Source organism: Caloenas nicobarica, chromosome 34, assembly GCF_036013445.1.
Source record: "Caloenas nicobarica isolate bCalNic1 chromosome 34, bCalNic1.hap1, whole genome shotgun sequence".
In the NCBI taxonomy this organism is placed as follows: domain Eukaryota; kingdom Metazoa; phylum Chordata; class Aves; order Columbiformes; family Columbidae; genus Caloenas; species Caloenas nicobarica.
In genome coordinates this window covers 648,457-674,734 of record NC_088278.1, presented here as the reverse complement: position 1 = coordinate 674,734, position 26,278 = coordinate 648,457, and the positions used below count along the sequence as shown (strand labels likewise).

Genomic DNA, 26,278 nt, shown 5'->3' with positions numbered 1-26,278 from the left:
CTTGGGTTGAACCCCTTGGAGATGCCCCCAATGTCCTCCAAGGTTCTAGAACCCACCAAGGAACCACGTTCTGGGGTTGAACCCGCTGGAGATGCCGCCGATGTCCTCCAAGGTTCTAGAACCCACCAAGGAACCACATCTTGGGTTGAACCCCTTGGAGATGCCCCCATGTCCTCCAAGGTTCTAGAACCCACCAAGGAACCACATCTTGGGTTGAACCCCTTGGAGATCCCCCCGATGACCTCCAAGGAGCCACGTTTCGGTCTACCCCTCCCGCGCCCCCGCCCCGGTGCCGCGTTCCCCGTCGGGCGGAAGGTTCCGGATCGCTGTCCCGAAGGCGGAGGGAGACGTTCCGCGTTTCCTCCTCTGCCCCCGGATAAAAACCGCGGCGCGGCCGTGGCGGGACCAGCCCAGGCGGGAGCAGACGTGCCCGTGGCCGTGGCCGCGTTGCCAGCTCGGGCGCAGCCACCCCGCCCCCGGTACGCAGCGAACCGGGGGGGTCTGGTGGGGGTTGGGGTGGGAGGGGGGGGTCTGGTGGGGGTTGGGGTGGGGGGGTCCCCGGGGTTGGGGGGGGGGGTTGGGTGCTTCCCCTCCCCCGCAGGGCTGGTGTGTCCTCGCGTGTCCTCGCGCGTCCCTCCCGTGTCCTCGCGTGGCCTCTCCTCCCGTCCCGCATTTTCCCCTTTCCCGTCCTCCGTTCCCCCTTTTCTCTCTTTTTTTCATCTTTCCTTCCCCTTTCCCATCCTCCCTTTTCCCCTTTTTAATCTTTTCTTCCCCTTTCCCGTCCTCTCCTTTTTTTGTCTTTTCCTCCCTTTTTCCCATCCTCCCTTTTCCCCCTTTTTCCATCTTTTCTTCCCCTTTCCCATCCTCCCTTTTCCCCCTTTTTCGTCTTTTCTTCCCTTTCCCATCCTCTCTTTTCCCCTTTTTTTTGTCTTTTCTTCCCCTTTCCCATCCTCCCTTTTCCCCCTTTTTGGTCTTTTCTTCCCTTTCCCATCCTCCCCCTTTTTTGTCTTTTCCTCCCTTTTTCCCGTCCTCCCTTTTCCCCTTTTTTTTGTCTTTTCTTCCCTTTCCCATCCTCCCCTTTTTTTGTCTTTTCCTCCCTTTTTCCCGTCCTCCCTTTTCCCCTTTTTTTTGTCTTTTCTTCCCTTTCCCATCCTCCCCTTTTTTTGTCTTTTCCTCCTTTTTTCCCGTCCTCCCTTTTCCCCTTTTTTTCGTCTTTTCTTCCCTTTCCCTTCCTCCCTTTTCCCTTTTTTTTGTCTTTTCCTCCTTTTTTCCCATCCTCCCTTTTCCCCCTTTTTCGTCTTTTCTTCCCCTTTCCCATCCTCTCTTTTCCCCTTTTTTTTGTCTTTTCTTCCCCTTTCCCGTCCTCCCTTTTCCCCCTTTTTGGTCTTTTCTTCCCTTTCCCATCCTTCCCCTTTTTTGTCTTTTCCTCCCTTTTTCCCATCCTCCCTTTTCCCTCTTTTTCCATCTTTTCTTCCCCTTTCCCATCCTCCCTTTTCCCCTTTTTAATCTTTTCTTCCCCTTTCCCGTCCTCTCCTTTTTTTGTCTTTTCCTCCCTTTTTCCCATCCTCCCTTTTCCCCCTTTTTCGTCTTTTCTTCCCCTTTCCCATCCTCCCTTTTCCCCTTTTTTTCGTCTTTTCTTCCCTTTCCCTTCCTCCCTTTTCCCCTTTTTTGTCTTTTCCTCCCTTTTTCCCGTCCTCCCTTTTCCCCTTTTTTTTGTCTTTTCTTCCCTTTCCCATCCTCCCCTTTTTTTGTCTTTTCCTCCTTTTTTCCCGTCTTCCCTTTTCCCCTTTTTTTCGTCTTTCCTTCCCCTTTCCCATCCTCCCTTTTCCCCCTTTTTTCATCTTTTCTTCCCCTTTCCCATCCTCTCTTTTCTCCTTTTTTTTGTCTTTTCTTCCCCTTTCCCGTCCTCCCCTTTCCCCTTTTTTTGTCTTTTCCTCCTTTTTTCCCATCCTCCCTTTTCCCCTTTTTTTCGTCTTTTCTTCCCCTTTCCCATCCTCCCATCCCCCTTTTCTTGCCCTCTCTTCCTCATTTCCATCCCCCCCTTTTATTTTTCCATCCCCCCCTTTTATTTTTTCCATCCCCCCTTTTTTCCCCCTCCATCCCCCCTTTTTTTCCCATCCCTCCTTTTCCATCCACCCGACACCCCGTGTCCCCCAAAGTCCCTGACCCCCCCCAACCCGGTGCCACCCGCGTCCCCACCCGTGTCCCCGCAGCTCCTGCCATGAAGATCCTCCTGCTGATGCTCCTGGCGCTGGTACCCACAGGTACGAGAGGTCCCCGGGGGTCCCGTGGCCACCGCGGGACCCCTCACCTCCACCCATGGGACCCCCAAGTCCACCCCAGAGCTCCCACGGCCACTCATGGGACCCCCACATTGGGACCCCCACATTGACCCCATGTCCACCCGTGGGACCCCCAAATCCACCCCGGAGCTCCCACGTCCACTCATGGGACCCCCACATTGGGACCCCCACATTGACACCCCAAAAAGGGTCCCATGTCTTCCCCAGGGGTCCCGTGTCCACCCACAGGACCCCCAAGTCCACCCCAGAGCTCCCACGTCCACTCATGGGACCCCCGCATTGGGACCCCCACATTGACACCCCAAAAAGGGTCCCATGTCTTCCCCAGGGGTCCCGTGTCCACCTGTGGGACCCCCAAATCCACCCCAGAGCTCCCACGTCCACTCATGGGACCCCCACATTGGGACCCCCACATTGACCCCCCAAAAAGGGTCCCATGTCTTCCCCAGAGGTCCCGTGTCCACCCACGGGACCCCCAAGTCCACCCCAGGGGTCCCATGTCCACTCATGGGACCCCCACATTGGGACCCCCACATTGACCCCATGTCCACCCGTGGGACCCCCAAATCCACCCCGGAGCTCCCACGTCCACTCATGGGACCCCCACATTGGGACCCCCACATTGACCCCGTGTCCACCCATGGGACCCCCAGCTCAACCTCGGGTGACCCACATCCAACTTTGGGACCCCTCTGTCCCCCCCAGCATCTCTCCCACATCCACCCTGGGGTCCCTCATCCATCCCAGGTGTCCCCCCAAGCCCCTGGCTGGCCCCACATCAACTTGTGGGACCCCCCCCTCCCATATCTTGGCCCCCAAATGGCTCAAGGCCACTTCAGAGGCCTCATGTCCATTGATGGAACTAGGAGAAGGTTTTGACGTTCTCCAAGGTGGTTTGGAGGTTGGGGAGAAGGTCTGGAGGCATCTCCAAGGGGTTTTTGGGGGGCGTTTTGGAGATCTATGGGTGGTCTCGGTTTTTCGGGGGGGTCCAAGAGACAAGTTTTGGAGTCTCAGGAGGGTCCACGTAGAAGGTTTTGAGGTTCCTCAAGGTGGCTGGAGAAGGTCTGGAGGGATCTCAGGCGAGTTTTAGGGGTGTTGTGGGCATCTAAGGTGGGTTTTGGGGTTTTTTGAGGGACCCGATGAAGAATTTTGGGGTCCAAGGTTGATCTTCAAGGGATTTTGGGGTCCTAGAGAAGAAAGTCAGGGTCTCAGGAAGGTCCAGGAGAAGATTTTGGGGGTTTCAGGAGGTTCCAGGAGAGAGTTTGAGGTTCCTTAAGGTGGTTTGAAGGTTCGGGAGAAGGTCTGGAGGCACCTGGAGGTGTCTCAGGGGGTTTTGGAGATTTTGGGGGTGTTTTGTGGGACCTGGTGAAGAATTTTGGGGTCCTGGAAAAAAATGTTGAGGTCTTAGGAAGGTCTACGAGAAGATTTTGGGGGTTTCAGGAGGGTCCAGGAAGAGGTTTTGAGGTTCCTCAGGGTCATTTGGAGCTCTGGGAGAAGGTTTGGAGGCATCTCCAAAGGGTTTTTGGGGTGGTTTTGGGGTATTTTGAGGGACCTGGTGAAGAATTTTGGTGCCTCAGGAAGGTCCAGGAGAAGGTTTTGGGGTTCCCCAAGGTAGTTTGGAGATTCGGTAGAAGGTCTGGAGGCATCTCCAAGGGCTTTTTGGGGTACTTTGAGGGACCTGGTGAAGAATTTTGGTGTCTCAGGAAGGTCCAGGAAAAGATTTTGGAGGTTTCGGGAGGGTCCAGGAGAAGGTTTTGAGGTTCAGGAGAAGGTTTTGAGGTTCAGGAGAAGGTCTGGAGGCATCTCCAAGGGGTCTGTGGGGTGGTTTTGGGGTACTTTGAGGGACCTGGTGAAGAATTTTGGTGTCTCAGGAAGGTCCAGGAGAAGGTTTTGAGGGTTTCAGGAGAGTCCAGGAGAAGGTTTTGAGGTTCAGGAGAAGGTTTTGAGGTTCAGGAGAAGGTCTGGAGGCATCTCCAAGGGGTCTGTGGGGTGGTTTTGGGGTACTTTGAGGGACCTGGTGAAGAATTTTGGTGTCTCAGGAAGGTCCAGGAGAAGGTTTTGAGGGTTTCAGGAGAGTCCAGGAGAAGGTTTTGAGGTTCAGGAGAAGGTTTTGAGGTTCAGGAGAAGGTCTGGAGGCATCTCCAAGGGGTCTGTGGGGTGGTTTTGGGGTATTTTGAGGGACCTGGTGAAGAATTTTGGTGTCTCAGGAAGGTCCAGGAGAAGGTTTTGAGGGTTTCAGGAGAGTCCAGGTGTAGGTTTTGGGAGTTTCAGGTGGGTCCAGGAGAAGGTTTTGAGGTTCCTCAAGTTAGTTTGGAGGTCGGGGAGAGGCTGGAGCCCACCCCCGTCCCCCGTGGCGTGTCCCTTTGTCCCCGCAGCCTCCCGCTCCGTGCTGTGGGTGATCGAGGGGACGTCCTGTGAGCTGCCCTGGCAGGCTGCCCTCTTCAAAGGGGACAAGTTCATCTGCGGGGGGACGCTGGTGGCCCGGAACTGGGTGCTGACGGCCGCCCACTGCCACCTCGCAGGGTACGACGGGACAGCGGTGGCTTCGCTGGGCTGAGCCCGACCACCACGTGCCACCCGGTGGCACCTTGAGCAGGTCGGGAGGGTTGGTGGCATCTCAGGGGGGCTTCGCCTTTTTCCTCCGTATAACCCCAATTTTGCACTTTTTGGGGAGGGAATCTACAACCTTCGCTCCGCCCTTTTTTTTTTTGGCTTTTTGCTGCTTCTGCGCTCGTCTCCGCTTTTCGGGCCGGTGGCTTTGGCTCTGTCCCTTCTTCTCGTGGGTCCCCGTGGCCACCACGGACCTTCTTTTGCCTTTTTGTCCCCACCAGCGTCCTCAACGTGCGGCTGGGCGGGCAGCGCCGGGCGGACGGGGGCACCACGGAGCAGTGGCGCCGCTCGGCCAAGGTCATCACGTACCCGCGTTACGACCCGGCCACCAAGGACGGCGACCTGATGCTCGTCAAGCTGCTCCTGCCCGTCCACGTCACCAAGCGCGTGGAGCCGCTGCCGTTGGCCACCGACTGCCCCGCGCCCGGCAGCGTCTGCCAGATCTCGGGTTGGGGATCCACCACCAGCCCTGAAGGTACCGGCTTAGGTCACCCCTCGGATTGCGTCCGCTCCCCGCGTGACGGCACCGGGAACCCTTGGTTGCTCCTCCTTGGTTGCTTCTTGGTGCCACCAAGAGTAGGGATGAGCTTCAGGGCTCCATGGTGGGTTCCGTGGGTCCATGGTGGGTTCCGGGCTCCAAGGTGGGTCTCTGGGGCCAAGGTGGGTTCCATGTGTCCAAGATGGGTCCATGGGGCCAAGGTGGGTTCCATGTGTCCAAGGTGGGTCCAGGGCTCCAAGGTGGGTTCCATGGGTCCAAGGTGGGTTCCATGGGTCCAAGGTGGGTTCCAGGTGTCCAAGGTGGGTTCCATGTGTCCAGCGTAGGTCCAGGGCTCCAAGGTGGGTCCAGGGCTCCAGGATGGGTCCATGGGTCCATGGTGGGTTCCATGTGTCCATGGTGGGTTCCAGGGCTCCAAGATGGGTCCAGGGCTCCAAGATGGGTCCAGGGCTCCAAGGTGGGTCTCTGGGGCTAAGGTGGGTTCCATGTGTCCAAGGTGGGTTCCATGTGTCCAAGGTGGGTTCCATGTGTCCAAGGTGGGTCCAGGGCTCCAAGATGGGTCCAGGGCTCCAAGGTGGGTCTATGGGGCCAAGGTGGGTTCCATCTGTCCAAGGTGGGTCCAGGGCTCCAAGATGGGTCCATGGGGCCAAGGTGGGTCCAGGGCTCCAAGGTGGGTCCCATGGGGCCAAGGTGGGTCCCATGTGTCCAAGGTGGGTCCAGGGCTCCAAGATGGGTCCAGGACTCCAAGGTGGGTCCAGGGCTCCAGGATGGTTCCATGTGTCCATGGTGGGTCCAGGGCTCCAAGACGGGTTCCATGGCTCCAAGACGGGTTCCATGGGTCCAAGGTGGGTTCCATGTGTCCAAGGTGGGTCCAGGGCTCCAAGGTGGGTCCATGGGGCCAAGACAGGTTCCATGTGTCCATGGTGGGTCCAGGGCTCCAAGACAGGTCCAGGGCTCCAAGACGGGTTCCACGGGGCCAAGACAGGTTCCATGGGTCCAAGGTGGGTTCCATGGGTCCAAGGTGGGTCCAGGGCTCCAAGATGGGTCCATGGGTCCAAGGTGGGTCTCTCCCCGTTCTGGGTGACCCTCCTGTTCTCTCGTCACCCAGTCAACTTCCCCGAGGACCTCCACTGCGCCAAGGTCACCGTGGTCCCCGAGGAGCAGTGCCAGCGCATCTACCCCGGCTCCGTCACGCCCAACATGGTGTGCGCCGGTGAGTCTGGCAACCGCGCCGACTCCTGCCAGGTGGGTCCTGGGTGACCTTGAGGTTTTGGGTTGAGAACGGGGACAATTCAGCGTAGCCGGCAGCACCCACACGGGGTTTGAGTGCGTGGGGTGGGTATCACTCGCTGGGAGGGGAATTTTGAGAGTGGAGATGCCGCCAAAGCCCCGAAATGGCCCCAGATTTGGGGCGAATCTTTGGGGTGAACCCCCCAGATGTTGCCCCTCTTGCCTTGTCAGGGGGACTCCGGGGGACCCCTCATGTGCAACGGGCGGCTCCAGGGTATCGTGTCCTGGGGCCCGGGCGTTTGCGGGGACCCCAAGAAACCCGGCGTCTACGTCAACCTCTGCAAGTACACCCAGTGGATCCAGGACACCATGAGACGGAACTGACTCCCCTGTCCCCACCCCCGTGGCCACGGGACGGGACCCCCAGCTCTTCTTCTTCCTCCTCCTCCTTGTCCCCGATGAAGGTCCCCAGAGCCGGCCGGTCCGAGCGCTGGGGCAGGGGCAGGACTTGGCCATGGGGCCCCATTGAGATGTTGGTGAATAAAAGTTTTTTCCAGGTGGCTTTTCACCACGGCTTGGGGGGGTCAGGGCGCCAGGGGTTGCCCCAGGTCTCGTAGGGGCAGGAGAGGACCCAGCTCAGTCTTTGGGGTGGACCTGTTGACCCCACTAATTGGGCCACATCAGGGTGCTGACCCGTGGACTCCACCATGGGGAGACCCGTTGGCCATGGGGTGAACCCACTGACCCTACTGTAGGTAGATCTGTTGACCTCACCATGAGTTGAACCACCATGAGTTAAACCCGTTGGCCCCACCTTGGGCCAATGGCCCCACCATGGACTAGACCACGAGGTAGACCCGTTGACCCCACCATAGGGTAGACCATGGTGAGATAGACCTGTTGGCCCCACCTTGGGCCAATGAATCCACCATGGACTAGACCACGAGGTAGACCCGTTGACCCCACCATAGGGTAGACCATGGTGAGATAGACCTGTTGGCCCCACCTTGGGCCAATGAATCCACCACTTGGTAGACCACCATGAGGTAGACCTGTTGACCTCACTGCAGTAGACCTGACCTTGCTGCAGGTAGATCTGTTGACCCCACCATGAGTTGAACCACCACGAGTTAAACCCGTTGGCCCCACCTTGGGCCAATGGCCCCGCCATGGACTAGACCACCATGAGGTAGACCCGTTGACCCCACCATAGGGTAGACCATGATGAGATAGACCTGTTGGCCCCACCTTGGGCCAATGACTCCACCACTTGGTAGACCACCATGAGGTAGACCCGTTAACCCCACCATAGGGTAGACCATGGTGAGATAGACCTGTTGGCCCCACCTTGAGGAAGATGGCCCCACCACGGGGTGCATGGCCCCACCATGGGTTAGACCACCATGAGGTAAACCTGTTGGCCCCACTGCAGACCTGACCCTACTGCAGGTAGACAAGCCCATTAGACCACCACGAGTCAGACCTGTTGCCCCTACCTTGGGCCAATGACCCCACCATGGGCTAGACCACCATGAGGTAGACCCGTTGACCCCACCGTAGGGTAGACCATGATAAGATAGACCTGTTGGCCCCACCTTGGGGATTATGGCCTCACAACAGGGCAGATGGCCCCACCATGCGTTAGACCACTATGGGATAGACCTGTTGGCCCCACCATAGGGTAGACCATGATGAGATAGACCTGTTGGCCTCACCTTGGGCTAATGATTCCACCGGGTAGCCCACCATGAGGTAGACCTGTTGACCTCACTGTAGATGACCTGACCCTACTACAGGTAGACTTGCTGACCCCACCATAGGGTAGACCACCACAACTTAGACCCACTGGCCCCACCTTGGACCAATGACCCCACCATTGGGCAGCCCACCATGAGGTAGACCCGGTGACCCCACTGCAGTAGCCCCTGTGACTCAGTGGGAGCAGAAGGGACTGAATTTCCCCACACGGGGTAACGCGGCAGCAGCTCCAGGCTCCAGAAATCACCCACTGGAGACCAAACTGACCCGTTCGTGTGGAGATGAGGCCTCGATTTTGTGGGAGCGGGAGAGTTTTTTCCCTTCCATGGGATCACCATGGGCAAGGTGACCATGAAGGTCTGCTCTGGTCAACACATTCATAGAGGCCTGGGCAACGTGTTTATGGAGGTTTGGTCAAGGTGACTATGAAGGTCTGGGCAACATGTTCATGGTGGTTTGGTCAACGTGACTACGAAGGTCTGGGCAACATGTTCATGGTGGTTTGGTCAAGGTGGCCATGAAGGTCTGGGCAACGTGATCATGGTGGTTTGGTCAAGGTGACTATGAAGGTCTGGGCAACGTGTTCATGGTGGTTTGGTCAAGGTGGCCATGAAGGTCTGGGCAAGGTGTTCATGGTGGTTTGGTCAAGGTGACCATGAAGGTCTGGGCAACGTGTTCATGGTGGTTTGGTCAAGGTGGCCATGAAGGTCTGGGCAACGTGATCATGGTGGTTTGGTCAAGGTGGCCATGAAGGTCTGGGCAACGTGATCATGGTGGTTTGGTCAATGTGGCCATGAAGGTCTGGGCAACGTGTTCATGGTGGTTTGGTCAAGGTGGCCATGAAGGTCTGGGCAACGTGATCATGGTGGTTTGGTCAAGGTGACCATGAAGGTCTGGGCAACGTGTTCATGGAGGTTTGGTCAAGGTGGCCATGAAGGTCTGGGCAAGGTGTTCATGGTGGTTTGGTCAAGGTGGCCATGAAGGTCTGGGCAACGTGTTCATGGAGGTTTGGTCAAGGTGGCCATGAAGGTCTGGGCAACGTGTTCATGGTGGTTTGGTCAAGGTGGCTGTGAAGGTCTGGGCAACGTGTTCATGGTGGTTTGGTCAAGGTGACCATGAAGGTCTGGGCAACATGGAAGTTCAGTCTAGGTGATCACGAAGGTCTGGTCAATGTGACTGTGAAGGTCTGGGCAACATGTTCTTGGTGGTTTGGTCAAGGTGACCAGGAAGATCCAGTCAATACGTCCACCCCCTGTGTCCCCTGAGCCACCCCACCCAGTGTCACCCATGGCCACCCCTGTGTCCCCTGATCCAACCCCTGTGTCACCCAGGGCCCCTCCCTGTGTCCCCTGATCCAATCTCTGTGTCACCCAGGGCCACCCCCCGTGTCACCCGGGGCCACCCCTGTGTCCCCTGATCCAATCTCTGTGTCACCCAGGGCCACCCCCCCCGTGTCACCCACGGCCACCCCTGTGTCCCCTGAGCCAATCTCTGTGTCCCCAGGGCCACCCCTGTGTCCCCTGATCCAATCTCTGTGTCACCCAGGGCCACCCCCCGTGTCACCCAGGGCCACCCCTGTGTCCCCTGATCCACCCCCCGTGTCCCCCAGGGCCACCCCCCCGTGTCCCCCAGGGCCACCCCCGTGTCACCCAGGGCAACCCCCCTGTGTCCCCTGATCCAATCCCCGTGTCCCCCAGGGCCACCCCCGTGTCACCCAGGGCCACCCCCCCCGTGTCACCCACGGCCACCCCTGTGTCCCCTGAGCCAATCTCTGTGTCCCCAGGGCCACCCCCCCGTGTCACCCACGGCCACCCCCGTGTCCCCTGAGCCACCCCCCGTGTCCCCCAGGGCGCTGCCACCACGTCTCGCGTCACCCGGGGCCACCCGGAGCTGTGGGGACACCGGGAGGGGACACAGGGGGTGGCCCTGGCAGTGGGTGGCAGGTCCGGGCCGGCTCTGCCGGGGCCCCGCAGGGTAATTAGGTAATTAGCGCTAATGAAGGCTCTGAGATTGGAGCTGAGGAACTGGGAGAACTGGTTTTGCCCCTCCCCCACCCCCGGGGCTGCGCTGACGTCATCACCCATCCCTCCCCCCCCCCCACCGTGTCCGTGGGGCCACTTCTGGGTCCCCCCGTGTCCCCACGTGGGTCCCTGTGTCCCCTCCCGCGCCCCCGTGTCCCCTCGTGTCCCTCAATGTCACCTCCTGTCCCCTCCTGTGCCCCACGTCCCCTCCTGTCCCCCTATGGGCTCCTGGGTCCCCCATGTCCTCTCATGTCCCCCAATGTCCCCCCGTGTCCCCCATGTCCCCAGGTGGGTCCCTGTGTCCCCTCCCGTGCCCCCGTGTCCCCTCGTGTCCCCCAGTGTCACCTCCTGTCCCCTCAAGTGGTCACCTGTCCCCTCATGACCCCCCCATGTCCCCTCGTGTCCCCCCATGTCCCTTCATGGTCCCTCATGTCCCTTCATGTCCCCCCTACATGTCCCTCTGTCCCCTTATGTCCCCTCACGATGTCCCTTCGTGGTCCTTTCAGGGTCCCCCGTGTCCCCTCGTGACCCCCCCGCATGTCCCTTCATGGTCTCCCATGTCCCCCCCATGTCCCTCCCTGCGTCCCCTCCTGTCCTGTGCCCCCTCACATGTCCCCTCACGAGTCCCCATGTCTCCTCCCATGTCCCATGTCCCCTCATTTGCTCCCACGTCCCCTCATGTCCCTCGTGTCCCCTCACATGCCCCAACGTCCCTTCCCGTCCCCTGGGGTTCCCCGTGTCCCCCCACAAGCTCTTCTGTCCCTTCGCGTGTCCCCTCACGTGTCCCCTCCAGCATCTCTGTCCCCACCGGGAGTCCCCGTGTCCCCTTGTGAGTCCCCTCGCGTCACCAGAGATCCCCATGGACGGGATCTACAGGGACCTTTGTGGCCAAGGCCACCGATAGAGCAGATCCCCGTGGACGGGATCTCCATGGACCAGATCTCCACAAGATCCCCGCGGTTCGAGCCCTCGTGGACATGACCGCCATGGCCCAGGGTCACCATGGACAAGGTCTCCACGGGCAAGAGGTTCACAGACAAGATCTCCATGGACAAGGTCTCCACGGGCAAGATGTTCACAGACAAGATCTCCATGAACAAGGTCTCCACGGGCAAGATGTTCACAGACAAGATCTCCATGGACAAGATCTCCACGGGCAAGATGTTCACAGACAAGATCTCCATGGACAAGGTCTCCACGGGCAAGATGTTCACAGACAAGATCTCCATGGACAAGGTCTCCACGGGCAAGATCTCCATGGACAAGTTCTCCACGGGCAAGATGTTCACAGACAAGATCTCCATGGACAAGGTCTCCACGGGCAAGATCTCCATGGACAAGGTCTCCACGGGCAAGATGTTCACAGAAAAGATCTCCATGGACAAGGTCTCCATGGGCAAGATCTCCATGGACAAGGTCTCCACGGGCAAGATGTTCACAGACAAGATCTCCATGGACAAGGTCTCCACGGGCAAGATGTTCACAGACAAGATCTCCATGGACAAGGTCTCCACGGGCAAGATGTTCACAGACAAGATCTCCATGGAGAAGGTCTCCATGGGCAAGATCTCCATGGACAAGGTCTCCATGGACAAGATGTTCACGGGCAAGATCTCCATGGACAAGGTCTCCACGGACAAGATGTTCACAGACAAGATCTCCATGGACAAGGTCTCCACAGGCAAGATGTTCACAGACAAGATCTCCATGGACAAGGTCTCCACGGGCAAGATGTTCACAGACAAGATCTCCATGGACAAGGTCTCCACGGGCAAGATCTCCATGGACAACATCACCGTAGTGAAGTTCTCCATGGCCCAGGCCTCCGTGGGATGGGGTGTCCATGGACCAGGTCTCCATGGGATGGGCTCTTAGTGGCCCAAACCTCCACGGGATGGGATCTTAGTGGCCGAGATCTCCACCAACAGGATCTTGGTGGCCCAGATCTCCATGGCCCAGATCTCCACAAATGGGAACTTAGTGGCCCAAACCTCCGCAGGATGGGACCTTAGTGGCCCAGTTCGCCATGAACGGGCTCTTACAGGACCGGACCTCCCAGGATCTCGGGGTTCAGGCCCAAACCCACCCCCGGGTCCCCGTCACCACCGGCAGAGACCGAGATCAGCAGCTCCAACCCGTGACTCACCCGCCCGCCCTCAGCTCCACCCCTTAATTGCTCGTCAAGCTCTTAATTGCCTTGAGCCGCGGAGACACGGAGGTGCCGTCACACCAGCCCTGGAGCTGCTGCACCCGCGTCACCCCCGGGTGGCTTTAGGGGACCCATCGGGGCTGAAAATCCTTTTGAGACCTTCCGGCCACAGGACGTTCTCCCAGGGGAGAAGAACCATTGGTGATGGTGGCTTCAACCTCCCGGGGGTCGGTGGCCACGTGGGGACATTGTGGCCACCAACCCCAGCATGTGAAACCCACCCCAGGAAGGTCCAGGAGATGCCACCACCCCGGCTGGAGATGCCCCAGATGGCCCTGGGTACAGCGGGTGACACCGATCGCACCCGTGTCACCCACCCCGGGGTTGTCACCTCATATCTTGGGGACCCTCCAGACCCCCCTGTTGGGGCTGGAGGAGGGGACGGTGTCCTGGGGTGGTGGGGACAAGTGGCAGCTCCGTCCCCGGTGTCCCCTGACTCACCATAGTGACTCGGCCACGTGACTCATCGGGGACGTGCCGACGGCGCCGGGTGACAAGGAGGTGACACGTGGGGACATCCTGGGTGGTGGTGGCCTCCGGGGACCGTGTCACCCACCCTGGGGCCACGGCGGGGGGGTCCCGGTTGGAGGTGACACCCTGTGTAAGGGGACGTCTGACAGATGGACAGGTCAGGGGATGGACAGATGGGTGGAGGGTGGACAGACGGATGGACAGACGGATGGAGAACTAGGTGGAGGGACGGACGGATGGAGAGATGGATGGAGAGATGGATGGAGGAATGGACAGACAGATGGACAGATAGATGGAGGGATAGTTGGAGGATGGACAGACAGATGGACAGATAGATGGAGGGATAGTTGGAGGATGGACAGACAGATGGACAGAGGGATGGCAAACTAGGTGGAGGGGTGGACAGATGGATGGACACATGGACAGAGGGACGAACAGATGGATGGACAGATGGACGGACAGATGGACGGAAAGATGGACAGAGAGATGGAAACTAGGTGGAGGGATGGACAGACAGATGGACCAATGGATAGAGGGATAGATGGAAGGACGGACAGATGGATGGAAGGACAGACAGATGGATGGATAGAGGGACGGTCAGACAGATGGACAGAGGGATAGATGGAGGGATGGACAGACAGATGGACAGATGGATAGAGGGATAGATGGAGGGATGGACAGACAGATGGACGGATGGAGAAATAGATGGAGGGATGGACAGATAGACGGATGGTGGGATAGATGGAGGGATGGACAGACAGATGGACAGATGGATGGAGAGACGGATGGAGGAACAGGTCAATAGATGGATGGACGGACAGATGGACAGACAGCTGCCCAGCTCACTGGAAGGACAGTCAGCTGGAGAGATGGCCGGACAGACAGACAGAGATGAACAGAAAGACGTAGAGACGTGAATGGACAGACAGACCGGATGAGGATGGACGGACAGAGGGGCCGGTGGACGGACAGACGGACAGGTGAATGGATGGGCTTGACGGACGGATGGACAGTGAAACAGCTGGATGGATGGAGAGACGGACAGAGGCGGCTGGACAGATGGACTCGTGGTCAGGTGGGGGGAGGGAGGGATGGGCAGATGGCCAGATGGATGGACAGACAGACAGACAGGCAGAGAGATGGACAGATGGACAGAAAGGTGGATGGATGGGGGGACAGACAGCTGGACAGACAGACAGAGTCAGGTGGACATGGAGACAGACAGATGGACAGGCAGGTGGGAGGATGGACAGACAGATGGGTGGACGGACAGACAGACGGACAGACAGACAGACAGATATCCGGGCGGACTCATCGCTGCACGGACAGACAGATGGACAGACGGATATCCGGACATAATCGCAGTTGCACAGACAGACAGCTGGGCTGGTACCTGGACAGATGGATGGACAGACAAGCCGACAACTGGATCGGCAGACAGACGGACGGATGGGTGGACAGACGGGCAGACTTACAGTTGCAGGGATGGACAGACAGATGGACAGATAGACAGGTTTGTAGTTGCATGGACAGATGGACAGACAGATAGCTGGACAGAATTACAGTCGCACAGACAGACGGACAGACGGATGGGCAGACAGATGGAGAGATGGACAGACAAGCAGATCAGCAGATGGACAGACGGACAGGCAAGTGGGTGGACGACCAGCTCAGCAGACTTACAGACAGATGGACAGAGGGACGGACAGAGGGACAGACAGACAGACGGCTTGCCAGCCTCACAGCCAGCTGGCCGGCCGGCCAGACAGACGGACGGGCAAGCAGGTGGACAACCAGCCTGGCAGATTTACAGACAGACAGACAGCAGGACAGACAGACAGGCTGACAGACGGACAGACAGATGGACAGGTTGTCAGCCTTACAGCCAGCCAGATGGACGGACGGACAGATAGGTGGGTGGACAACCAGCCTGGCAGATTAACAGGCAGACAGACGGACAGAACAGACAGACAGCGGGACAGACAGACAGACAGCTCGTCAGCCTCACAGCCAGCCAGATGGACAGACAGATGGACGGGTGGGCGGGCAAGCAGGTGGACAACCAGCCTGGCAGATTTTATGGGCAGACGGACAGACGGACGACGGACAGACAGATGGATGGCTCGTCAGCCTTACAGCCAGCCAGGCGGACGGACAGACAGACGAGCGGGTGGGCGACCAGCTCGGCAGATTTACGGACAGACGGACTGACAGCGGGACAAGACAGAACGGTCGGCTCATCCGCCCTAAAGCTAGATGGGTGGACAGACAGACAGACGGATGGACGGCCAGGCGGGCAGGAGGCGTCCCACCATCCCCACCTCACGGCACCCAGGGGAGACCACGACCCAGACACCTCAAAACCCCCCAAAACCCCCCAAAAACCCCCCGAATCCCCCGCCCCGTGACACGTGTCACCGTTTTTCGGGGTGGCTCCGGGGCCGGGCGGGGCTCCCGTGGGACATCAAAGTCGCCAATCGGGCGCCGCCCACGGGCCGCGCTGGACCCGGAGTCCCCCACCCCCTGAGTCACCGGGAACCGCGGCCACGCGGCCCCTCCCGCCATAAATACGGCCCGGCCGCCCGCGCCCGGCGTCCCGGCACCGCCACGGCCACGGGCTCCTGCGCTGGTGAGTACGTGGCCACGGGACGGCCCGTGGGGTGGGCGAGGGGGGAACCGGGCGGATGGGGGGTCCCTATGTCTTGGTGGACCGTGGGTGGGGTTCCTCATCTCTTGGTGAACCATGGGTGGGGTGGGATGGGATGGGATGGGATGGGATGGGGTTCCCCATCTTTTGGTGGACCTTGGGTGGGGTGGGATGGGGGTTCCCCATCTTTTGGTGGACCATGGATGGGGTTCCCTATGTCTTGGCAGACCACAAGTAGGGTGGGATGGGGTTCCCCATCTCTTGGTGGACCTTGGGTGGGGTGGGATGGGGGTTCCCCATCTTTTGGTGGACCATGGATGGGGTTCCCCATGTCTTGGCAGACCACAAGTAGGGTGGGATGGGGTTCCCCATCTCTTGGTGGACCATGGATGGGATGGGATGGGGTTCCCCATCTCTTGGTGGACCTTGGGTGGGGTTCCCCGTGTCTTGGCGGACCACAAGTAGGGTGGGATGGGGTTCCCCATCTCTTGGTGGACCATGGATGGGATGGGATGGGGTTCCCCATCTCTTGGTGGACCATGGATGGGGTTCCCCATGTCTTGGTGGACCACAAGTAGGGTGGGATGGGGTTCTCCATCTCTTGGTGGACCTTGGGTGGGATGGGATGGGATGGGGTTCCCCATCTCTTGGTGGACCATGGATGGGATTCCCCATGTCTTGGAGGACCATAAGTAGGGTGGGATGGGGTTCTCCATCTCTTGGTGGACCATGGGTGGGGTGGGATGGGGTTCCCCATCTTTTGGTGGACCATGGGTGGGGTGGGATGGGGTTCCCCATCTTTTGGTGGACCGTGGGTGGGGTGGGATGGGGCTCCCCATCTCTTGGTAGACCACAGGTGGGGCTCCCCTTCTCTTGGTGGGACCTTCCCTGTGGGTCGGATCCATCCATCCCCACGTGGTGGGTCTGGTTGTGGTGGGAACGCTCATTCCCCATCCCAGTTGAGGTGGGATCTCCCAGTTCCATGGGGTGCTGGGACCTTCCCAAGCTCCCACCGGTGGGTTTAGTACCACAGGAAGAGCCAAACTCAACCCAACAAGCTGGAGAAGATGCTCCAAGCCCACCCCAAGGCCCATAAGAGTGAAGCTGCCCCAAAACACCACCAACATCTTGGCCACGTCGCCTCCGTCCCACGTGGGACACGGTCGGATGCCACCGAGGACCTTCCCACCACGTGGGGGCCGACCTAATTTGGTTTCTCCACCCCAGGAATGGCTCGCGATGGCCACGGGGCCTTCGGCTTCACCTCCGTCCTCATCCTCGCGGCCGGCGGGCTCCTCCTGGGCACCCCGGCGCGGGCGCTGCTGCAAGGGAACGGCGCCGATGGGAGTGAGTGCGAGCGGTGGCCGCGGGGGGACGGGGACACCACAGGTGGGCTCTGGGCACCTCTCGGGGGGAAATGTGTCCCATGGGGTGGGGTGGGAATGAGGAGCTGCGTCCTCCTCCTCCTCCTCCTCCTCGTGGGAATGTGGCCGCCGGGAAGATCCCCGCGGTTTCGAAACCTGTGTTTTGGCTTCGAGCTGAGATCGAGCGGTTCCCCTCGGCGTGGAGAATCGTCCCCAAACGTGACGCGGAGGAGAAGTCCCAACGTCTCCTCGGAGGTCCTGGGATCTCCGGGATGAAGTTCTTTCCCTCCTCTGGAGCTTTGTGCCGGGATTTTCCGTTACAGCTGCGAAAAGGAGACAGAAAGAGTCCCCTGGGGTGAGGGAGAGACTTAGTCCTGGTGGGAGCATCTCCTGTTCTTCTGGCCTCCAAAGCTGAAGGAGAACCCCAATGGATGGGTCTATCTTAGGGTGGGAAGAGGAGCCCCACGACTTCTGACCATCAGATGCCAAGACCGCGGATCCGACCAGATCTCGGCGTCTCTTACCCCAAATCTGTGTCCCCAGAGCTGAACCTGGAACCCCCAGGTGCTGCGGAGAAGGAACGAGGTCACGTCCAGACGCCGTTTCTGGATAATTTACCCCGCGACCTTCCGAGAACCGTTTTTTGAAGGGCAGGTTGATCGTTCGGGATGGAGACACCACCTTGGTCGGAGCTTTCTGGTTGCCAACGGCCTCTGGGAACCCAAGGGATGGATTCCACCACCTCCCGGTGCCCACATCTCCACCTTTCTCATGGAAGGCGCCGAGATGCCTCCAAGGAGCTTTGTCGGAATCTAAACCCGCGGGTCGGTCTCCAGAAGCTCCAGGCCGGCTCTTGGGGTGACCTGGAGATGCTTCCCTGATGAGCGTTGGTGGGGAGGTGGTTCCCACCCTCCGATTTTGGCAACGCTGGCGGGACCGGATAGTGGCAAATTCCACGCGCCGCGGGACTCGGGCGTCTCCCATCGCCGCCCAGTGCGGGCTGTAATCCCCACCAGCACAAACCAGTCCCGCCAGTGGATTCCGATGTCCCAACGCGTGCTGGGAGGCGATCGCAGATGCCACGGGCCGGGATCAGCACAAGGTGGTCAACACTGGGAGGTGGCAACCACCATTTTGCCCCGAAATAGCCAAAAACGGCCCCAAACCATTGGCGTGGAGGACCCAGCCCAACACCCATGAGGACACCTCGTAGAACAAGGACCTGATATCTCCCATTTGAACATCCAACCACTGCATGTTTTGGGGGTGGGAGGGCTTTTTCTTAAAAAAAACTCATGGGTTTTTTTTGGTGATGATTCTCTTGGGTTTTTTGGTAAATCTTGTCTCCTCCCACTTGGACCCAACTCAAGCATTTGGGGTCTTCTCCAGCAGCCTTGGCAGAGGTTCCCAACAGGTCTTGCCTGCATGAAGCTGTAGATGGAGCCCAGGAGGGGACACGTTGCGAGGCTTCGGGACTCCCTTGAGTGGACGCCCAAGTGGAGCTTTGGGTGGTCATGGCCTCCAGGTGGTCACGGTCTCCGAGATGGTCACCCCGCAAACCTCGTTCACCATAAATACCCCAACGAGAGGATGGGAACTTCATCTTTTAGACGGCCGGTGTTGACCGGGGTGGGATCACCTCTCAGAACGGTCCTTCCTGCTCTCCAAGGACCGTCAGCGTTGGCCAATGCCAATGGGCACCCATGTCCTCCAGCCACCCGAAGCCGGGGGAGATGACTCCAGAGACCTCAAAGCCAGGGAGATCCACATCAGAAGTGGGGGGAGTTGAGTGGCGAGACCCTTTTTTTCTCCAAAACGACCAGCCAAACGGAGCTCACGACCCTCTCTCCTCCTTCTCAACCCCGTGGAACCGAAACATCCCGTCTCCAGCTCCCCGGAAGGACTCGCGTTCCTGAGGAAACTCCTCTTCTCGTTTTTTCCCCGCGTCAGGGCTTCTCCGGCGCGCGTTGACGCAACGATCTCCTGCCCTAACGAGGAGTCAACCCGGAGGTAGGAGGCGCCTCGAGCTGGTCCTACAGGACGGAGGACGGAGAGATCAGCTCTTTTCGGGGTGCGTCACCCCCGTCTCGGACTCCGGTCTCGGGCCGGGAGGACTCGCCGCGGTGGAACGGGTGGCGACACCCGTGGAGATAAGCGGTGACTCGGTGACGTCTGGTGGCTCCCAGGACAGGAACAACCCATGGGGGGCGTCTCCTCGCGGGGGGTCCCACCCCTGGGACGGCCGGGCAGGACGTGGAGTCGTGGGCTCCGTCGAACGGCGCCGGGAGAAAACGCGCCTTCAAGAACCGCCGCAAACTTGGCTTCTAGTCCCAAAACCGCCTCTTTTTCATCCAAAAAAAAGAAAGTCCGCTGGGACCCCAAGAGGCTGATAGGTGACTCAGTAAATTAAAAAAAAAAAAAAAAGATTTTTTTCAGTATTTTGAGCTTAAGGCTGGACAACCGAAACCTTTCTCTTTTCTCTTTCACCTCACCGTTTTTAAGACTCTTTTTTTTCACCGTTTCGCCCTCTTTTCAACTCTGTGTTCCAGCACCCGACGAGGAGGCTCGAATCATCGGGGGGAGACCCTGCAGCATCAACCAGCGCCCCTTCCAGGTCGCCATCATCAAAAGGGGCCAGATCCTGTGCGGGGGAAGCTTGATAAGCGACCAATGGGTCCTGAGCGCCGCCCACTGCAAGCAGCCAATCAGGTAAGGAGGCTCCGGGATCGCGTGATCCACGGCTTCCCGTGGACCAATGGCTCCTTTCCCATGACCTCCGAAGGCCCGAAGGTGAGAGGTGGGTCCCAGATGTTGGTGGCACCAGATGTTGGTGGCACCAGATGTCGGTGCTTACCCGAGGATGGCGCCTCCAAGTGGTGGAAACCAAAGAGGTGCCCCAAATGTTGGCATCTCCAGGGTCTGGAGCCTCCAGATGTGGTCGCCTCCAGATGCTGGTGGCCAGAAGTTGGTGACACTGAGCTTGGTAGCCCCAGGGGTTGGGATTTCCAGAGGCTGGTACCTCCAGAGGTTGGAGTGTCCGGGTCGTTGAGCCCCAGATGTTACCTCCAGAGTTTGGTGTCCCCGCAGCCAGATGTTGGTGTTCCTGGTGTGGTTATCTCCAGATGTTGGCATTCTGCATGTGGTTGCATCCAGATGTTGGTGTTTGGGCTGTGGGTGTCACCAGATGTTGGTGTCCAGGTGCTGGTACCTCTAGAGGGCATTGGAGCTCCAGACACTGGAGGAGCTGATGGTGGGTCCTCCAACCTCACCCCACTTGGAGGTCCCATCACCCCTTTTTTCCAGGTGGTGGCACTAAGGGGACCAGGCGCCCCACAGTCACGTGTCTCCAGCTTCCCCTGCGAGAGGAAGCTGGAATTTTTGGAGTTGAATTAATGGAAAAATTAAAAAAAAAAAAAAAGCCACACGAAAGGCAGAAGAAAATTTGGTGAGAAGTCAAGCTGAGGGCAACGTGGCTGAGATGATGTAGGTGGGACTCCAGGCCTGGAGCGAGGAAGATGAAGACAAGGGGTTGAAGTCAAGACACGCGATGGTTTCTTGTGGAGATGGGAGATGTCCCAGGGTCCCTGAGCCACCAAAGAGCTCTCGGAGGAGAAGTGTCTCATGGGTCCTCAAAGGGTGGTGTCCTGGCCTCCTCCTCAAGAGAAATGGGGTGAGGTTGTCCCACGGCCACATCGGGGATGAGGTTGCCCCATGATGAGGTTGGCCCACGGCCACATAAACGATGAGGTTGTCCCATGATGAAGTTGTCCCATGGCCACATAAATGATGAGGTTGTCCCATGATGAAGTTGTCCCACAATGAAGTTGTCCCACGGCCATACAAGGGATGAGGTTGTCCCACGACCATATCAATGATGAGGTTGTCCCGTGGCCACGTCAGGGATGAGGTTGTCCCATGATGAGCTTGTCCCACGGCCACATCAGCAATAAGATTGTCCCACGGCCGTATCAATGGTGAGGTCGTCCCATGGCCACATCAGCAATGAGGTTGTCCCACGGCCACATAAACAATGAGGTTGTCCCACGGCCACATCTGGGATGAGGTTGTCCCATGATGAGCTTGTCCCACAGCCACGTCAGCAATAAGATTGTCCCACGGCCGTATCAATGGTGAGGTCGTCCCATTGCCACATCAGCAATGAGGTTGTCCCATGATGAGCTTGTCCCATGGCCATATCAAGGAAGAGGTTGTCCCATGGCCACATCAATGAGGAGGTTGTCCCATGGTGATACCAGGGATGAGGTTGTCCCATGTCCCACGGCCACGTCACCTTAATTAAGAGAAGCTTCAGTGGAAAGATCTCGATGTTCTCCTTGAAGGCCAACCCTGGAGGCCATGGCTTCCTGTGTCTCTTGATCTCCTGATCTCTTGACCTTCTTCCCCCGGGCAGTTCCATCAGGGTGTTAATCGGGACGGACACGTTACGGGACGGGACAGGAACCGTGAGATATATCACCCGGGCATTAGTCCATCCCAACTACAACCGCGGCAGGAACGACAACGACTTCATGCTCCTGAAGCTCAACAAGCCCGTTCGGTTCAGCAACAGCGTCAAGAAGATCAGGTTGCCCAGGGAGTGTCCCAGGGAAGGGATGGGGTGCACCGTGTCCGGCTGGGGCACCACTAAGTCTCCAGGAGGTAATTGGCTGGTGGTGGAGACCCGGGTGGGATGGAGGAAGGCGATTGGGCAACGGGGAGGGCTCAATGGGGAGGGCTCAACGAGGAGGCCACGTCGTCTCCTGGGTTGGGAAAACGCCACCAGGGCTTCCCCGGTGTCACCTTCGCTCTGCCCAACCGCGGAAATCGGCGTCCGGTTGGGTTTGGGTTCCTGTTGCATCGGCCTCGGGCGGAGGCACCTCGTTGGCCACCTCCCGAAGAACCCGACCACCGACGCGATGACCTCAGCGCGAGGGACTCGCCTCCCTCCTCACCCCTCCCTCTCTCTGTGTCCTCCCCGGTTTGCAGCGAAACTGCCCAAAAATCTGCACTGCGCTGCCATCCAGACGTTTGGGGAAGCCGCGTGCGCCAGGGCCTACGGCAACGCCATCACCCCCAACATGTTCTGCGCCGGCGTCCCCCAGGGGGGCGTCGATTCCTGCCAGGTACAGTAGGGGGCGCCGTCCCTCGGCCACCACCCGCGCCACCGCTGCGGGGAGGAGCTTTGGGCGCACAACTTGGGTGAGGTGGCACCACGGGACGTTTGGGTTCCTCCAAGCCACGAAGGCGGGGAAGGGCCACGGCACGTGGGTGGGTCCGTGGAAGGTTTGGGATCCCACCAACAAGCTTCTGATTGGGCCACGGAGCTGGGGGTGGGTCCCCGCGCATGGACAAGCCAATGGAAGGTTGAGGTTCCTCCAAGCCGTGAAACCAAGGAAAGGCCACAACACGTAGGTTTGGGTTCCCACCACCGACCTGCTTGAGCCATGAACCTCAGGAAGGGCCACAGCTCATGGATGGGTCCAGGGAAGGTTTGAGTTCCCACAAAGGACCTTCTCCTTGAAGCTGGGATCTGGGCAAGGTCCACAGCATGTGGACAGGTCAACACAATGTGTGGGTTCCCACCAACGTTCTCCTTGAACCCAGGATCTGGAGATGGTCACAGCTCATGGATGGGTCCACGTAAGTTTTGGGTTCCACCAAGGACCTTGTCCTTGAACCCTGAACCTGGGGACAGGCCATGGCATGTGGACAGGTCCACAGTAGGTTTGGTTTCCCACCAACCTTCTCCTTGAACCTGGGATCTGGGGAAGGACCATGGCTCATGGATGGGTCCGTGTGAAGTTTGGGTTCCACCAAGGAACTTGTCCTTGAACCCAGGATCTGGAGATGGTCACAGCTTGTAGATGGGTCCACATAAGGTTTGGGTTCCCACCACTGACCTTCTCTTTGAACCCGGGATCCGGAGATTGTCATGACTTGTGGATGAGTCCATGTAAGTTTTGGGTTCCACCAAGAACCTTCTCCTTGAAGCCAGGATCTGGGGAAGGTCCACAGTACGTGGACACGTCAACACAAATTTTGGGTTCCCACCACCAAACTTCTCCTTGAACTCTGGACCTGTGAACGGTCCACAGCTCATGGGTGGGGCAACACAGGATTTGGGTTCCACCAAGAACCTTCTCCTTGAAGCCAGGATCTGGGGAAGGTCCACAGTATGTGGACACGTCAACACAAATTTTGGGTTCCCACCACCAAACTTCTCCTTGAACTCTGGACCTGTGAACGGTCCACAGCTCATGGGTGGGGCAACACAGGATTTGGGTTCCACCAAGAGCCTTCTCCTTGAACCCAGGATCTGGAGATGGTCACAGCTTGTAGATGGGTCCACATAAGGTTTGGGTTCCCACCACTGACCTTCTCTTTGAACCCGGGATCCGGAGATTGTCATGACTTGTGGATGAGTCCACGTAAGATTTGGGTTCCACCAAGAACCTCCTCCTTGAAGCCAGGATCTGGGGAAGGTCCACAGTACGTGGACACGTCAACACAAATTTTGGGTTCCCACCACCAACCTTCTCCTTGAACTCTGGACCTGTGAACAGTCCACAGCTCATGGGTGGGGCAACACAGGATTTGGGTTCCACCAAGAACCTTCTCCTTGAACCCAGGATCTGGAGATGGTCACAGCTTGTAGATGGGTCCACATAAGGTTTGGGTTCCCACCACTGACCTTCTCTTTGAACCCAGGATGTGGAGATTGTCATGACTTGTGGATGAGTCCATGTAAGTTTTGGGTTCCACCAAGAACCTTCTCCTTGAAGCCAGGATCTGGGGAAGGTCCACAGTACGTGGACACGTCAACACAAATTTTGGGTTCCCACCACCAAACTTCTCCTTGAACTCTGGACCTGTGAACGGTCCACAGCTCATGGATGGGTCAACACAAGATTTGGGTTCCACCAAGAACCTTCTCCTTGAAGCCAGGATCTGGGGAAGGTCCACAGTACGTGGACACGTCAACACAAATTTTGGGTTCCCACCACCAACCTTCTCCTTGAACTCTGGACCTGTGAACGGTCCACAGCTCATGGATGGGTCAACACAAGATTTGGGTTCCACCAAGAACCTTCTCCTTGCCCCCCAGCCCTGGGGGTGTCCGTGGCGGGTCTGTGGTGTCCCCAGCGTTGTCCTTGTCCCCACAGGGTGACTCCGGGGGCCCCCTGGAGTGCCAGGGGGTGCTGCAGGGCGTGGTGTCCTGGGGCATGGCCGTCTGCGGCCGCCGCGGCCAACCCGGCGTCTACTCCAACGTCTGCCGCGCCGTCCCCTGGATCCGCAGCCTCGTCAGGATGGAGTGACCCCCCCCGGGGCCACCACGACACCCCTGAGGCCACCGTGTCCCCACCCAAAAACCTCCACCCCCGGCGTGGGGGGGTTGCTCAGAATGCACTGGGGCAAAATTTGGGGTGAAAAATAAAGGAAAAGAGACAAACCAGGGAGGCGGAGTCGTGGCCAGGGGTGGGGGGCACCAGTGCGGCCCAGTTTGGGACTGGGATGAATGGGGACGCGCCTCACTGTCTGCTGGGAGCTGGGCTGAGCAGCTGGGGGTAACTGGTTTGGGGGGAAGTGGGAACTGGGGGCACTGGGAGTGCTGGGGAGTGGGAACTGGGGGCACTGGGGAGTGGGAAATAGGGGCACTGGGAGCACTGGGGAGTGGGAACTGGGGGCACTGGGGAGTGGGAACTGGGGGCACTGGGGAGTGGGAACTAGGGGCACTGGGGAGTGGGAACTGGGGGCACTGGGAGCACTGGGGAGTGGGAACTGGGGGCACTGGGGGCACTGGGGAGTGGGAACTGGGGGCACTGGGAGCACTGGAGAGTGGGAACTGGGAGCGCTGGGGGCACGGGGGAGTGGGAACTGGGGGCACTGGGGAGTGGGAACTGGGGGCACTGGTAGCGCTGGAGAGTGGGAATTGGGGGCACTGGGAGCACTGGGGAGTGGGAACTGGGGGCACTGGGAGCACTGGGGAGTGGGAACTGGGAGCACTGGGAGCACTGGGGAGTGGGAACTGGGGGCACTGCGAGCACTGGGGAGTGGGAACTGGGGGCACTGGGAGCACTGGGGAGTGGGAACTGGGAGCACTGCGAGCACTGGGGAGTGGGAAATAGGGGCACTGGGAGCACTGGGGAGTGGGAACTGGGGGCACTGGGAGCGCTGGGGAGTGGGAACTGGGGGCACTGGGGGCACTGGGGAGTGGGAACTGGGGGCACTGGCGAGTGGGAACTGGGGGCACTGGGAGCACTGGGGAGTGGGAACTGGGAGCGCTGGGGGCACGGGGGAGTGGGAACTGGGGGCACTGGGGAGTGGGAACTGGGGGCACTGGTAGCGCTGGGGAGTGGGAATTGGGGGCACTGGGAGCACTGGGGAGTGGGAACTGGGGGCACTGGGAGCACTGGGGAGTGGGAACTGGGAGCACTGGGAGCACTGGGACAGGAAACTGGGGGCACTGGGAGCACTGGGGAGTGGGAACTAGAGGGGTAACTGGTTTGCGGGGGTGATGGAAACTGGGAGCACTGGGAGGGAGAGTCACTGAGAACTGGGGTGTAACTGGATTGGGGGGACAGATTCCTATTAACAGGCCAATTAACACTGGGACACTAATTAACGACCTATTAACTGTGACCCCACCATCCCGAGGGGAACGACTCCTTAACAAGCGACCCCGACGGTGTTTCCTCGTTAGCGCTAACGAGAAACCCCCCCCCGGGATGTGAGACACCAGCTCCTCCTCCCACCCCCGGCGCTGGGGAAAGCGACTAATTAATCCCCACTAATTAATGGAGCTAATTACTCCTTGGCCAAATCCCTGGACACCTTCCGGTGCCGGGAGGTTTCGTCTCCCAAACTCTCCAGGCGGCTCCGTTGGTCACGACGACCTCGCCCTAACGAAGTACCTAATTAATGAATTAATTAATTACTGCCGGTCAAGCAGCAGTGCTAATTAGGAGCCTCGGTGAAAGCTGAGGTCACCTGGGGAAGGTGGTGAGGGGACCCTTTGGGGACACGGTGACACGAGGAGGTCATGGAGGGCAAGCTCATTAGGGTTAATTAGGCCACTAATTAGCTGAGGGGGAGCGGGAAAGGAGCTTTTTCGGGGAACTGTCCCCAAGTCTTGGGGCCCTCAGGGGACATCGGCCCCTTGGGGACAGGG

The 26,278-nt window shown here is 58.9% G+C and overlaps 3 protein-coding genes across 4 annotated transcripts; all 3 read left to right on the top strand.

Moving 5' to 3' along the window:
- Positions 1 to 237: 237 nt before the first annotated feature.
- Positions 238 to 7,114, top strand: LOC136000754 (kallikrein-8-like). The gene is made up of 6 exons (XM_065654710.1): positions 238 to 479; positions 2,214 to 2,264; positions 4,679 to 4,826; positions 5,135 to 5,388; positions 6,518 to 6,654; positions 6,871 to 7,114. The coding sequence occupies exons 2-6, from the start codon at positions 2,222 to 2,224 to the stop codon at positions 7,021 to 7,023; spliced, it is 735 nt and encodes a 244-aa protein (XP_065510782.1). The 5' UTR covers positions 238 to 479; positions 2,214 to 2,221; the 3' UTR covers positions 7,024 to 7,114.
- Positions 7,115 to 15,354: 8,240 nt separating this feature from the next.
- Positions 15,355 to 16,953, top strand: LOC136000663 (proline-rich protein 13-like). The gene is made up of 2 exons (XM_065654593.1): positions 15,355 to 15,753; positions 16,771 to 16,953. The coding sequence occupies exons 1-2, from the start codon at positions 15,355 to 15,357 to the stop codon at positions 16,951 to 16,953; spliced, it is 582 nt and encodes a 193-aa protein (XP_065510665.1).
- Positions 15,683 to 24,527, top strand: LOC136000752 (trypsin-like). 2 transcript variants are annotated; one of them, XM_065654708.1, is made up of 6 exons: positions 15,683 to 15,727; positions 16,973 to 17,092; positions 19,659 to 19,818; positions 21,521 to 21,768; positions 22,096 to 22,232; positions 24,273 to 24,527. In XM_065654708.1, exons 2-6 carry the CDS (start codon positions 16,975 to 16,977, stop codon positions 24,423 to 24,425), a joined length of 816 nt encoding a protein of 271 aa, XP_065510780.1. In that variant the 5' UTR covers positions 15,683 to 15,727; positions 16,973 to 16,974; the 3' UTR covers positions 24,426 to 24,527. The 2 variants fall into 2 exon arrangements, with proteins under 2 accessions (XP_065510780.1, XP_065510779.1); XM_065654707.1 differs by having other exon boundaries at positions 16,973 to 17,134.
- Positions 24,528 to 26,278: the final 1,751 nt, after the last annotated feature.

What these genes read in the sequence shown, in the direction of transcription:
- LOC136000754 (XM_065654710.1), top strand. Translation starts at nt 2,222, where the DNA reads ATGAAGATCCTCCTGCTGATGCTCCTGGCGCTGGTACCCACAG. An exon ending in ATCCACCACCAGCCCTGAAG is followed by an intron (nt 5,389 to 6,517) that starts GTACCGGCTTAG and finishes CTCGTCACCCAG; the next exon opens with TCAACTTCCCCGAGGACCTC. An exon ending in ACCGCGCCGACTCCTGCCAG is followed by an intron (nt 6,655 to 6,870) that starts GTGGGTCCTGGG and finishes TTGCCTTGTCAG; the next exon opens with GGGGACTCCGGGGGACCCCT.
- LOC136000752 (XM_065654707.1), top strand. Translation starts at nt 16,975, where the DNA reads ATGGCTCGCGATGGCCACGGGGCCTTCGGCTTCACCTCCGTCCTCATC. An exon ending in GGGGGACGGGGACACCACAG is followed by an intron (nt 17,135 to 19,658) that starts GTGGGCTCTGGG and finishes TCTGTGTTCCAG; the next exon opens with CACCCGACGAGGAGGCTCGA. An exon ending in CACCACTAAGTCTCCAGGAG is followed by an intron (nt 21,769 to 22,095) that starts GTAATTGGCTGG and finishes CCCGGTTTGCAG; the next exon opens with CGAAACTGCCCAAAAATCTG.
- LOC136000663 (XM_065654593.1), top strand. Translation starts at nt 15,355, where the DNA reads ATGGGTGGACAGACAGACAGACGGATGGACGGCCAGGCGGGCAGGAGG. An exon ending in ACGTGGCCACGGGACGGCCC is followed by an intron (nt 15,754 to 16,770) that starts GTGGGGTGGGCG and finishes CGGTGGGTTTAG; the next exon opens with TACCACAGGAAGAGCCAAAC.